Source organism: Ranitomeya variabilis, chromosome 4 (assembly GCF_051348905.1).
Source record: "Ranitomeya variabilis isolate aRanVar5 chromosome 4, aRanVar5.hap1, whole genome shotgun sequence".
NCBI lineage: Eukaryota > Metazoa > Chordata > Amphibia > Anura > Dendrobatidae > Ranitomeya > Ranitomeya variabilis.
This window is the reverse complement of record NC_135235.1, coordinates 381,767,857-381,781,080: the sequence shown is the minus strand read 5'-3', so window position 1 is coordinate 381,781,080 and position 13,224 is coordinate 381,767,857. Positions and strand designations below refer to the sequence as shown.

Sequence of the window (13,224 nt, the reverse complement as noted above, 5' to 3'; positions counted from 1 at the left end):
GCTTAGCTCATCTTCGATTTTGGGGGTGACAGGTTCCCTTTAAAGGTGACATTGGGATCATTTGTAATCTTGCAGACCATTAAACAATTTGCTCTTTGAGTGATATCAGTTGATTGACCATTCCAGGGGAGGCCAAAAACCAGAGGCATAACTAGAGTCTGATGGGCCCAGTGTAAAATTTGGATCTTGGCCCCAACCTACGTATTGGTCATATGTATGGGCTGTTGCATTCTAAATCCTATAAAGACATGTGTCTCCCCCTAAATAACGGAATAAGTCCCCCATCCTGTATTAATGTCACCTTTCCTGAGCCCCTCCCTGGTATAGTGTCCCCCATCTTGGGCCCCTACCAGTAATAGTGTCCCTTATCCTGTTGTCCCTTTCAGTAACCATGTTCCCATCCTGGGCCCCTTGCAGTAACAGTGTCCCCCATCCTGGGCCCCTTGCAGTGATGTCCAACATGCTAGGCTCCTTCCTGGTATAATGTCCCCCCCCCCCCCTCAACCTGGTCACCTTCCTTGTATAATGTCCCCTAACCTGGGCCCTTTCCAGTAATAATGTCCCCCCATCCTGAACACCTCCCTGGTATAATGTACCCCCTCATGGGCCCATCTTGTAACAATGTTCCCCGTCCTGCTGCTGTTCTCTAACAAATTTAGGAAAGAATAAATAATTCTTAACTTCCCACAACACAAGGTGTCCTATTCCATAGCCAGTGAAGAGGTAGGCAGCTGACTTTGGTGTGCCTGCTATTGGCTGAAGGTGTGAAATACAGTGCAGGGACCTGGTGAGGCTCTCTGCAGCAATACATCTCAGCTGAATGTGCATCCTTGGACGCACATCCAGCTGAAACAAGTACTGGTGTCGGGGTGGGCTCCCCCCTGCATGGGCACGGTCGCACTCGCGATCATTACGACCCTGGTAAGAACAGTCTTGAATTATATACATGGGCAGCAAGGTGGCTCAGTGGTTAGCACTGCAGCCTTGCAGCACTGGAGTCCTAGGTTCAAATCCCAACATCTGCAAGGAGTTTGTATGTTCTCCCCGTGTTTGCGTGGGTTTCCTCCGGGCACTCCGGTTTCTTCCCACGTTCCAAAGACATACTGATAGGGAATTTAGATTGTGAGCCCCATGGGGGACAGTAATGATAATGTCTGTAAAGAGCTGCGGAATAGGTTATAGCGCTATATAAAAATAAAGATGACTATTATTTGTTTACTATCTGCCTGACTGGGAATTCATGGAGACCAAACTATTTAGATGGTTTTTAATCTTTTCAAGCCCATTGAGCATTAACCACTTCATCTGAGATCCTCAAAAATCTCCTTTGTTCATGCCATAATGTGCTGCCACAAATGTCTTGTGAAGACAAGACTGTGATAGATCTTCGTTCTTTAAATAAAATGGATCGCCCATTTGTAGCCGATAGTCTGGCTTTTTCAGTCAATGGGATGACAAATTTCACTTTCAAATTATCTGCTAACCTTAAAGATTCACATACCTTTGCCAGCAACAGACATTGGTTCATTTTCTGCCATAAAAAAATTAATAAGTCTAATATTTTTTTTTTTACTTGTTAGATTTGGTTTTCTATCTAATTTTAGGACTTGTGAGAAAATCTGACAATTTTAGGTACTGAACAGTTTACAAACTTTCAAGCATCACTGGATGTCTTATTATTACTAGATCACTGTGTTATTTAAAAAAAAACAAAAAAAACAAAACACCCTTACCTTCTCAATGATAATAAGAGTTTGGCGTCTTTTGTCGCGCACTTGTTTCTCTCGATTTTCCTGTAGCGTAAAAAAAAATTTTTAAGCATTTTTAATGATATTTGGGGAAATAAAAAGAAAATTGATAACTTACCTCTTCATCAGAGCGATGGGTTGCCACAGCGTCAATCATCTTTCGTGGGTTGTTCACACTGGAAACTGTCAGCTTTCCAAGAGAGCCTTCAAACTGCACTATGTATTAATAACACAAGGTTTTGTATGGACTCAGAGAACCCATCAGGCAATTCAAGCTGCTCACACCACAGACCTGGTTGGACAACTGTAGCCATATATTAGTCTCAAACAATGGCATTTCTGAGAAAATATGTTGTGCAGATCCTGCCGGGGTTCAAAATGTTTGGCCCTGATAAAAAAAATTAAAAAAAATTAAAGCTTATACTCACCTCCCGTGCTGGCACAGCTCCCGCAGTGTTGGCGCTCGCTCTCCCCGGGGCTGTGATGGGTTGTTGATCTCTGATGGGGCACCGGCATCATCATCTCTGCCTTCCGACAATCGAACATGAAGAGGAAACCAGGGATCAACTGCATCTTGGACTTCCTTGTCATGTTCTATTGCTCTGAAGGCGGAGACAGTGACGCCGGCGCCTGCATGGGAGGAGACTATAGCCTTTTTAATTTTATCAGGGCTAAGCGACAGGTATGAGAAGAAGTTATCCAAGTAGTGGACATCATCTTTAATGTCCACCGTGAATTTAGATTATTATGCTTTGCATTTAGTTAGGAAATCATCTTAAAAAAACATAGAAAAATTAGCAATTTTCAAACTTTTTTTTACAAATCTTTTCACGTTTGATGTGATTGTGAGACAACTATACTTGCTTCAGAGGAAGGCAGTTTTTAAAATGGGTGTTTTCCAAAATATTAAAAACTTCAGTAAGTTTAAAATGTCAGGAGGGTCACAAATTAATAGAATGTAAAAGAAAAAAAAATTCACATTTAGTTCTTTTACTAAAATGTTGCTTTAGTCCTAAATTTGTCATGTTCACAAGAAATAGAAGGAGAAATTTCTCGCCATAAATCAATTTCTTTTGTATGTGGTTGAAATCTACTATTTGGGCACATGCCAGGGCTCAGCAGTAAAGAAGCGCTCTCTATACAGAGCAGTGACTGAACCCGCATCGGTGCCAACCCTATGACTGAAACCGGAACACTATCAGGAGGAATAAAGTTATTTTCCCCCTGGCAGCAGGGGTTGAAGTGCCCGGCAGCTTCAGAACGTTATTATCCTGCAGTTTAACCCCATATCTGCAGGTTAATAGCATTTTTCATGTGCCAATTCCCTTTAAGGAATTTTTGGATGGACCAATGATATTTTTGAGGGTCACAATCTGTATGGTAATTTTCACACTGGTCACTGAGGCTATTCTAGACTCATATGTCCTGTTTTCAAGAAATCCACATGTTCATTAGCAGCAATAGAAGGACATGGACTATCTTTTTTTATTGAAGCATATAATGAGAAGAGAGGCAATGGGGGAAGCTGTCACCTATGGTGGATCTTCTTATCAATCGTCTATGGAGGTGTTACTTGTCATTGTAATCCTGACTCTGTTAATATTGAACCTGCAGAAAACTCTTTCTGAAAGGACAGGAAGCAGGAGACTAAAAAAAAACTTCAGTTGCCAGTGTGAAAATTGCAGAATTACTGTCTTCGAATACATAAAAAAAGAAAAAATATACAAATATGCAATATACATGCAACTCAAAAACCTGATTAATGCTATGTGCCCACGTTGTGTCTTTTTATGCGCTTCTGCCTCTTTTTTGCCGCAGCAGAAATGCAAAAAAAAGCTTAAAAAACACATTCCCATGCAATCCTATGGGATTCCGCAGTTGCTGTGCCCATGTTGCGGATTTTCCAGCTACGGAATCACATAGTATGCGATTCCGCAGCCATAGTAAAGTGAGCGCTTCATGTGCGGATGGTACCCGGGTCTGGAGGAGACGAGACTATCCTCCAGGCCCTAGGTACAATATCCCTGTAAAAATAATAATTTAAATAAAAAATAGGGATATACTTACCTTCTGATGGCCCCCGCAATCCTCCCGGCTCTCAGCGGTGCACTCGGTGGCTTCTGTTCCCAGGGATGCATTGCGTGAATCACCTGAGATGACATCGTGGTCACACGACCGTGACGTCACAAAGGTCCTTCGCGCAAAGCATCCCTGGGAACGGAATGTACTGGGGGTGCCACGGAGGAGATCGAGGGCCGTCGGAAGGTGAGAATAACCATTTTTGTTTTATTATTTTTAACATTCTATCTTTTACTATTGATGCTGCATAGGCAGCATCAATAGTAAAAAGTTGGTCACACGTGCGAAGCACTATGCTTGACAAGTGTGACCAACCTGGCAATCAGTTTTCCAAGCGATGCTTCAAATCGCTTGGAAAACACAAGCATTCTGCAAGCTAGAAACGCTTGTGTTTTGCGGGAAAATGCATACGAATTCCGCATGTGTTTTACCCGCAGCAGGGAGTTGTGGAAATGCTGCAGACATTTCCGCAGCATTTCTGCAACGTGGGCACATAGCCTAAAACAGTCCAAAAAATTTAAAACATTAAAGAGCCAATTCAAACATCTTGCACAAGAAAACTGGTGAAACTCTTCCAAATGTCACAAACTTTAATCTTGATGCTTTTATTCCAGCTCCACCACCTTATTTTTAAAAAGGTGTGCAGCGCAACATATCTTAGCGAGAGGGCCATAGCACTGCTCAGCAGACTCATTATAATGACATATGGCTCAAAAATGGTGCCAATTGTAGCAGAACTAGCCTCTGGTCGAGGATTCGAGTACATTTCTGTGTCTGGTGCATGGAAGCAGAAAAATGTGACACATTTGTTGAGAGACATGCACATCTTAAAAAATTTGGTGCATCTTACTAGACGAAACTCCGCATCAAGACTGGTGTACAAAACTCCAGTCTTGATGCACTGAACCATAAAACTACGTGGGCTTTCTTTCTAAACACTCACCAGGTTTGTAAGCGTGCTCCAGTTTGGCTACTTGTGGTGTAATTAGTCTAGTCCGTTCCTTTTTGGGACCCTCACTCAATCTGTCTTGACTGGAGGAAAGCTTTTCTAGCTTCTCGAAGTAATTCTAGATTTCACAAGAAAGTTAGATTACAACCATTACAAATAAACAATCTATATTTGAACATTCTGCTTGCTGTGCCTGGAAAAAAATCATGCGTCATTTTGTGCGCTATGTATACACTTTCTAGCTTTTGCAGACCATCTACCACTGCTGTAGAGGAGCCTACAATCTACATGTACTTGAGGTCTACAAATGGTAGCCCTTGCATCTCTCCTGCCTGTGCCCACGTTAGGCACATACCTCCTGAGCACAAGCGCCTGACAGTAGGCAGAGACTTAGTGTGGACCAAGCCTAAGGGATGAAGTATAGGCTGACTTCTCATAGCTAATGTTAGTGATTTACAGTTATGCAATTGTATTATTTTCTGTGGAATTTCAACTCAATTCGAATTGTACAGTGCTGGATTTAAATACTATAGTATTATGGGAAATATACATTACACAGGCTTCTAGGGTATACAAAATTGTAGTATTCCTCTGTAATTTTAAAATTAGGGACTCACCAGGCACTACGTGTAAGATTAAACCACTAATGACAGCCCATATTACTATTCACAGCACCAAAGAATAAATAATGCACCCAAGAAGATGAAAATGCAACAGGATGTGTACTATACATTGACATGTATGCCATGAATAAGATGGATGTCGAAACGCGTAGGCTAAAAGCTATTCTTTGTGCATGAGCCTGTAATAAGCTGTGGTGGTATACCTCTAATTTTTTTCATTAATATTTTTACATTTTGGGGGGGATAATACATACTGAAATTTTATTCAACATCACTACTTCCCACTGGATCCACGTTTTTCTTTGCGTACTATACATTGACACTGCTTCATCGGTTGTTTAACCCCTGGATGCTGTAGTCAATAGCAACAGTGGAATATAGATGGAATATAGATGGTTACACAGAGGGTGCGGGCTTGTACTTTTCCCCCCATCTGCACCTAGCAATCGTAGGGTCCTGATGGTTGCCATAGCAAACTGAAGCCAAGTAATAGCCTCGGAATAAGGTGACCTGTTAGGGATTGCCATAAGTCTAAAGAGAAAACGAGTCAGCATAAAACTAGTATGTCTTATGTGCTATAATACAAGATTTGCAGTGTATGTCACAAGCTATCAAACTGAAAAACAAAGTCCAATATTGGTTTAAAAAAAACATTAATGAAATGTATGAAAAAGAAAACACAAAACTTAGGATAAAAAAAACTGCATTTTTATTTGCATAAGTCCAAAAAAAGAATAAAAAGCAAATCGAAAAATATTACGTACCCCAAAATAGTACCTATAAAAAAAACACAACTTGTCATACAAAAAAAAACAAGATTCCAGCAAAATTTGCCCTCCAAAGTTAAATGGTGTGTGGCCAAAAAGTTTATAAATACAAATGCGGTATCACCATGTTCAAAAGAAATGGAGTAAGAAATTGCAGGATCCATTTCCATTTATTTACCCTTTGTGGAAATGAAAGATTTGCAGCTATAATGACATTTCAGTGATTTATTTTTTTACCTCCCATGTGCCAATGTTTTAAAATTCAATGAGCAAACTGGTCACAATTCTCACTACATCCCTAGATTAATTCCTTGAACAGTGCAGTTTCTGAAATGGGACCAATTATGATGGTTTTTTTTTGCACTGTTTTGGCAACTTGGGGCCTTCCTAAAATGTGCCCACAATCAATTTCAGCAAAATCTAAGTTCTACCAGCGAGTACAAAATGTTCACCGCACCCCAAGAGAGATTCTATAAAGAGATGCAGTTTTTAAAGTGGGGTCTCTGGGGGCCCTGTTTTTTTTGGAAGCTTTGCTAATGCACCAACTAATCCAACTAAATTTATGCTTCAAATATTAAATAGTGCTCCATCCCTTTCAAACCCTACTTTGTCCCTAAACAGCAGGTTTTCACTACATATGCAATTTCTTCAATAAGATTCAATAATAATATGAGAGAATAAGTTTTTAGAGAGATTATAAAGAATTTAGCAGCAATCTATCATTTTTATGGACATTGCTCCACTTCACAGTTGTCTATTTCTAGCATTTACCAAAAAAAGGAAAGGTGAGAGACCATAAAATGTGGAATAGTAAGAGATGATATTGGAGATCTCAGTGAAGACAAAGATCATTTTCCCCGGCAGACCATCGCGGCTGTGTCTCCCATACACAAGAGCACTCAATCGGCAGAGTGTGCCTGGGTGCTCCATAAGAAAGCTGACGCCAGATATATCTAGCCAGACTGATCTCCTGGAGAGCAAAGCGATTTGACGTTTGAAAATGGACATGTCCAATCGACATCTCCCTCGACAATCAGTTGTCAGGGGCCCCTATAAATCATTATTAGCTACATTAATCTTATGTACAGGTCCTTCTCAAAAAGTTAGCATATAGTGTTAAATTTCATTATTTACCATAATGTAATGATTACAATTAAACTTTCATATATTATAGATTCATTATCCACCAACTGAAATTTGTCAGGTCTTTTATTGTTTTAATACTGATGATTTTGGCATACAACTCCTGATAACCCAAAAAACCTGTCTCAATAAATTAGCATATCAAGAAAAGGTTCTCTAAACGACCTATTACCCTAATCTTATGAATCAACTAATTAACTCTAAACACATGCAAAAGATACCTGAGGCTTTTAAAAACTCCCTGCCTGGTTCATTACTCAAAACCCCCATCATGGGTAAGACTAGCGACCTGACAGATGTCAAGAAGGCCATCATTGACACCCTCAAGCAAGAGGGTAAGACCCAGAAAGAAATTTCTCAACAAATAGGCTGTTCCCAGAGTGCTGTATCAAGGCACCTCAATGGTAAGTCTGTTGGAAGGAAACAATGTGGCAGAAAACGCTGTACAACGAGAAGAGGTGACCGGACCCTGAGGAAGATTGTGGAGAAGGACCGATTCCAGACCTTTGGGAACCTGAGGAAGCAGTGGACTGAGTCTGGTGTGGAAACATCCAGAGCCACCGTGCACAGGCGTGTGCAGGAAATGGGCTACAGGTGCCGCATTCCCCAGGTAAAGCCACTTTTGAACCATAAACAGCGGCAGAAGCGCCTGACCTGGGCTACAGAGAAGCAGCACTGGACTGTTGCTAAGTGGTCCCAAGTACTTTTTTCTGATGAAAGCAAATTTTGCATGTCATTCGGAAATCAAGGTGCCAGAGTCTGGAGGAAGACTGGGGAGAAGGAAATGCCAAAATGCCTGAAGTCCAGTGTCAAGTACCCACAGTCAGTGATGGTGTGGGGTGCCATGTCAGCTGCTGGTGTTGGTCCACTGTGTTTCATCAAGGACAGGGTCAATGCAGCTAGCTATCCAGGAGATTTTGGAGCACTTCATGCTTCCATCGGCTGAAATGCTTTATGGAGATGAAGATTTCATTTTTCAGCACGACCTGGCACCTGCTCACAGTGCCAAAACCACTGGTAAATGGTTTACTGACCATGGTATTACTGTGCTCAATTGGCCTGCCAACTCTCCTGACCTGAACCCCATAGAGAATCTGTGGGATATTGTGAAGAGAAAGTTGAGAGACGCAAGACCCAACACTCTGGATGAGCTTAAGGCCGCTATTGAAGCATCCTGGGCCTCCATAACATCTCAGCAGTGTCACAAGCTGATTGCCTCCATGCCACGCCGCATTGAAGCAGTCATTTCTGCCAAAGGATTCCCGACCAAGTATTGAGTGCATAACTGAACATTATTATTTGATGGTTTTTTTGTTTGGTATTAAAAAACACTTTTATTTGATTGGCCGGGTGAAATATGCTAATTTATTGAGACAGGTTTTTTGGGTTATCAGGAGTTGTATGCCAAAATCATCAGTATTAAAACAATAAAAGACCTGACAAATTTCAGTTGGTGGATAATGAATCTATAATATATGAAAGTTTAATTGTAATCATTACATTATGGTAAATAATGAAATTTAACACTATATGCTAATTTTTTGAGAAGGACCTGTATATGGGGGCCTTCAGAATGCGATATCTCAAGATCAGTGCTTTAGATCATTTACCTGATAATAGAAATCATCATGGTAGGGGTCCGTGCTCTGCAGCTGGAGGAGCTGAATACGACAGACCCACTCTTTCTCTCGTTGTAGCATAAGACCTGCATAGGGGTCACGTAGATGAACTTCTGTGTGTGAGGACCGGGAAGAGCGATCTCCCCCAGAGCCACCGACACCTCTATGTTGGCTGAAAAACATATCGCGGTACAAATACTTATTTGTAAGGATAATGATAACTGTTCACTGAACATTTGTAAAACAATTTGAAGTTAAATTATCAACACAAGGCAAAATGTATTCCCTTATTAATGGGACAGTCTAGCCCAGTGGTCCCCATCCTTTCTGACCTTGAGAGCCACATTCAGCTCTGCAAGAGGATAACGAGCCACATAAAGCTGCTGCCCCCCTCACAGTAGTGGCAACCAAAGCCCCCAATACTGGTATAATGATAACCAAAGCTTTTCCACACAAATCACCCCAAAGCAGTATACCAAGATCCAGGGGTTCCCACCACATTCCGCATTCTCCCATCACACACTCCCAACACAGTCACATCCATCTTCCAGCACCTCCTCTGACCGGTAGCATCATCATCCTATCTCCAGCGTACCATACTTAAATTATCTCTAAACCTCCAAGACCAGTAGAAGTGTACCCAAATAGGTCTTCTCTGCTGGGCTACTGAAAAAGTTCACCATTGTGCTCTTCATACCAGTGTACTAAATCTGGAGCTAATGCACCAAGCTGACAGAAAGCCGCGAGCCACAGTTCATGGGACTGCAAGCCACATGTGGCTCCCGAGCTACAGCTTGGGGACCCCTGGTCTAGCCCAACTTTAAGTTGTCTATTTTTAGTTTCAACAAGTTTTTATTTTTCAAGATAAATCCAGAAAGCTTTACAACAAAATCCCACGCAGGGGAATATACTTGAATATTATCGAAATCCAGAATAACTTTAATGATATTTAAACAATACGAATAAACACATGGACAAAGACAGGTAAATGGAAAGAGCAAGAAGGGAGGGGGGGGGGGGGGAGTAAGAGATCCATAACTGCATCATAGTGGTATCAGTCAAACAATCAATGGTCAGGTATAAGGAGCGAGTCCGATATAAACCATCGGATATTAGATTAGCCTCATAGAGATAATGTTAAAACTTGATCAAGATTACTGTCAGGATCCCTTTCAATCCACGGTCTCCACACTTTATAATATGACTCCCAGGAGTCCTCTCTTGTAGCTTGTATTCGTTCACATAGCATGATAGTGTTCATCTTGTCTATTACTGGGGAGAGAGATAGGGTAGCTGTTTTCCATCGCGCTGCAATGTGTAGCTTAGCAGCAAGAAATAGCTGATTAAATTATGGAGCTTGTTGGAGAAGCCCGGATATCTGGCCCCCAGCAGAAACACCGTTGCTTCTAACTGGATCACCCCACCATACAGCTCCTCTACAATAGATTTGATTTTTGACCAAAAGGCGGACACGACCGGGCAATCCCACCACGTATGCCCCAGATCTCCCAGAGCACCACACCCTCTGAAACATCGATCCGATATGTTTGGGAAGATAGCATGTAGCCTGCTCGGGACCAGATATGTTCTATGTAGGAGTTTGATAGACGTCTCAACTATAGAAGTCTGGAGACTGCCCTTAGTGAGGGAGCAACAACATTTTTGCCATTCTGATGGGGACATTATCTTATTGAAGTCATTTTCCCACTGTATCATATATTTAAGTTTAACGTCTCCTGGTATTGCATTTAGGCTCGAATAAATTAAAGAGACAGCTCCCCCGCCCAGCGGGTCACCCAAACATATTTGTTCATAACCCGATGGGCGGTGGGCGGTACCATGTCCCAGCAACTGTTCAGCGAAATGAAAAATTTGGATGATACGCAATATCTCAGAGATTGGTGGAGAGTATTTTTGGATGAACTCTTGCTTAGTGAGTAGAGTGTTAAATGGTGAGGTAAGCTGTTTAAGGGTAATTAAACCCCTAGATATCCACCAGCCAAAGGGGCGAGGATCCAACCCTGGGAGAAAGCTGGATTGTGAAAAATATGTGTCATTAAGGAGGTCCTGGATTGCAGGGAGTGTTTAAATCTCTCCTTCCTCCACAGCAACAGGGAGTGTGCTGTAAAAGGGGCTGACTTGTGAATCCCTTTCGGGAGTCTCTGCAACGTCCACATGAGGCCAGGGAGGGTAAATGGGGACAGGAGGTGAGATTCGAGATTCACCCATCTGGGTGTGCTGTGTTTATCCGCATTAGAACTTATTAGCTGGGCTAGCTGGGCCGCTCTATAACACAAGATGAAGTTGGGTAGGGAGAGACCCCCCCGTCTTCTGTTAATAAACATAGTCTTAAGCCTTATTCTAGGCCTCTTCCCCTGCCATATGAATTTAGAAATCGTGTTATGGATATCTAGTAACGCTTTGGCAGGGAGAGGAATGGGCAAGGATCGAAAAACACACAGAAATCGTGGTAAGGAAACCATCTTAATGGCGTGGAGTCTACCCAACCAGGATAAGGACATGGATGACCAACTGGTAACGTCCGATTTGAGGTTGGAAATTAAGGGAGCATAGTTCCATTTAAATAACGTCGACCTATGGGAAGTTAGATTAATGCCGAGATAGGTTAAGTATTGCTCATTTCTAGTAAATTTGAATTGCGCTATTATGTTGTTTTGTGTATCTCTGGGAGTGTTGATAAACAGGGCTTCAGATTTATCTACATTAATCTTGAGGCCTGAGACCAATTCAAATTCATGGAGAACGGCAGAAAGATTTGGGAGTGTAATTATGGCATTGACTAGGGACAAAAGCAGGTCATCTGCAAAGAGGCTAGCCTTGTAGTGGTCACCTCTGATTGTAGGTCCATTAATGGTAGGGTTGGTTCTGATAGCTTCCGCTAATGGCTCCATGGCTAGGGCGAAGAGAGCCGGGGAAAGCGGGCATCCCTGCCTGGTGTCACGCTGGATGTTGATAGGGGTAGGCTGGTTTGAGGGTAACTTTAGATAGGCCGTGGGTTGGTCGTACAGAAGTTTAAGGCAGGAGATGAAACCACTCGGAAAGCCAAACCTCGCAAGGACCTCAAACAAGTAAGTCCACGACACTGAATCAAAGGCCTTCTCTATATCGAGTGCTAACAAGAGTAGGGGCTGTTTGGAGTGATTAGCTAAGTGTATTAAATTAAGGTTCCTCCTAATATTGTCTGGGCCCTGTCTTCTGGGGATGAACCCCACTTGATCCCGGTGTATTAGGGAAGGCAGTAATTTATTTATTCTGGCCGTGATTATAGATGTAAAAATTTTTAAGTCTATGTTTAGCAGTGAAATAGGCCTGTAGTTTTTGGGGTAGAGGTGATCTTTCTTCAGTTTTGGGATCACGGTGACGTGGGCAACGTAAAATTCGGGTGGCATTTGGGCTCCGTTTAGTAAAGCATTACAAAAGCTTTGTATATGAGGTAGGAGTATGCTATCAAATTTTTTATAATATTGCGCCGTGAGCCCATCAGGCCCCGGAGCCTTATTTTTTTTTTAATTTTTGATCGTTGCCATTATTTCTTCAGAGTTGATTGGTGCTTGAAGATATGCCATATCAGAATTCGGAACTGTAGGTAATGTCAGGTCTTTGAGGAAATTCTGGATGCGGGATGGAGAAGGAGGCCGCGGGAGGGAGTAAAGATTTTGATAAAATTGCTGAAATGTTTTATATATTGCATCAGGATGGGCAGTGATACGGCCTGTAGAATCTTTAATATGGGGGATATCATTCAAGAGCGCTCTACTCTTAAGTTTACGGGCCAACATGCTGCTTGGTTTGTTTGCATATTTGTGAAAAGTAGATTTAGTCCAAGCCAGGGCTCTTTCTGATCTGTTTGTTAGAATGGTATTGAGTTGTAATTTAGTTTCATGAATTTTCTTAATTAGATAGAGTGAGGGGAGGTTTTGGTTTGCCTGTTCTAATTTTGAGAGTTTATTTTCTAATTGTAATTGTAGCTCAGACCTTTGCTTTTTTTTGCTAGAGGCGATTTTAATTAGGGTCCCTGTTATAAATTTTTTGTGTGCCATCCACACATTTCCCGGGGACACCTCTGCAGTATTGTTGGTTTGGAAATATAGATTCAGCTCGTCCTTTATGGTAGATAAAACCGATGGGTCTACTAGTAGGGATTCATTCAGTCTCCACCTGAAGAGTCTAGAAGAGGTAATGGCAAAGTTAAATGCAGAAAGGACCGCATCGTGGTCTGACCAAGACGATATGATATGTCGGGAGAATAAAACCGAAGGAAGTGTTCTGGAGGAT

The 13,224-nt window shown here is 41.9% G+C and overlaps 1 protein-coding gene across 1 annotated transcript in view; it reads right to left on the bottom strand.

The window, feature by feature from the left end:
- PATL1 (PAT1 homolog 1, processing body mRNA decay factor) overlaps positions 1-13,224 on the bottom strand; it is a 131,099-nt gene that overhangs the window by 27,589 nt on the left and 90,286 nt on the right. Inside the window, exons 10-13 of the mRNA XM_077250815.1 lie at positions 8,920-9,100; positions 4,771-4,894; positions 1,867-1,964; positions 1,734-1,793 (exon numbers count right to left, since the gene is read on the bottom strand). Coding sequence (XP_077106930.1) covers positions 1,734-1,793; positions 1,867-1,964; positions 4,771-4,894; positions 8,920-9,100 — 463 coding nt within the window. The remainder of the gene's footprint in view (positions 1-1,733; positions 1,794-1,866; positions 1,965-4,770; positions 4,895-8,919; positions 9,101-13,224) is intronic.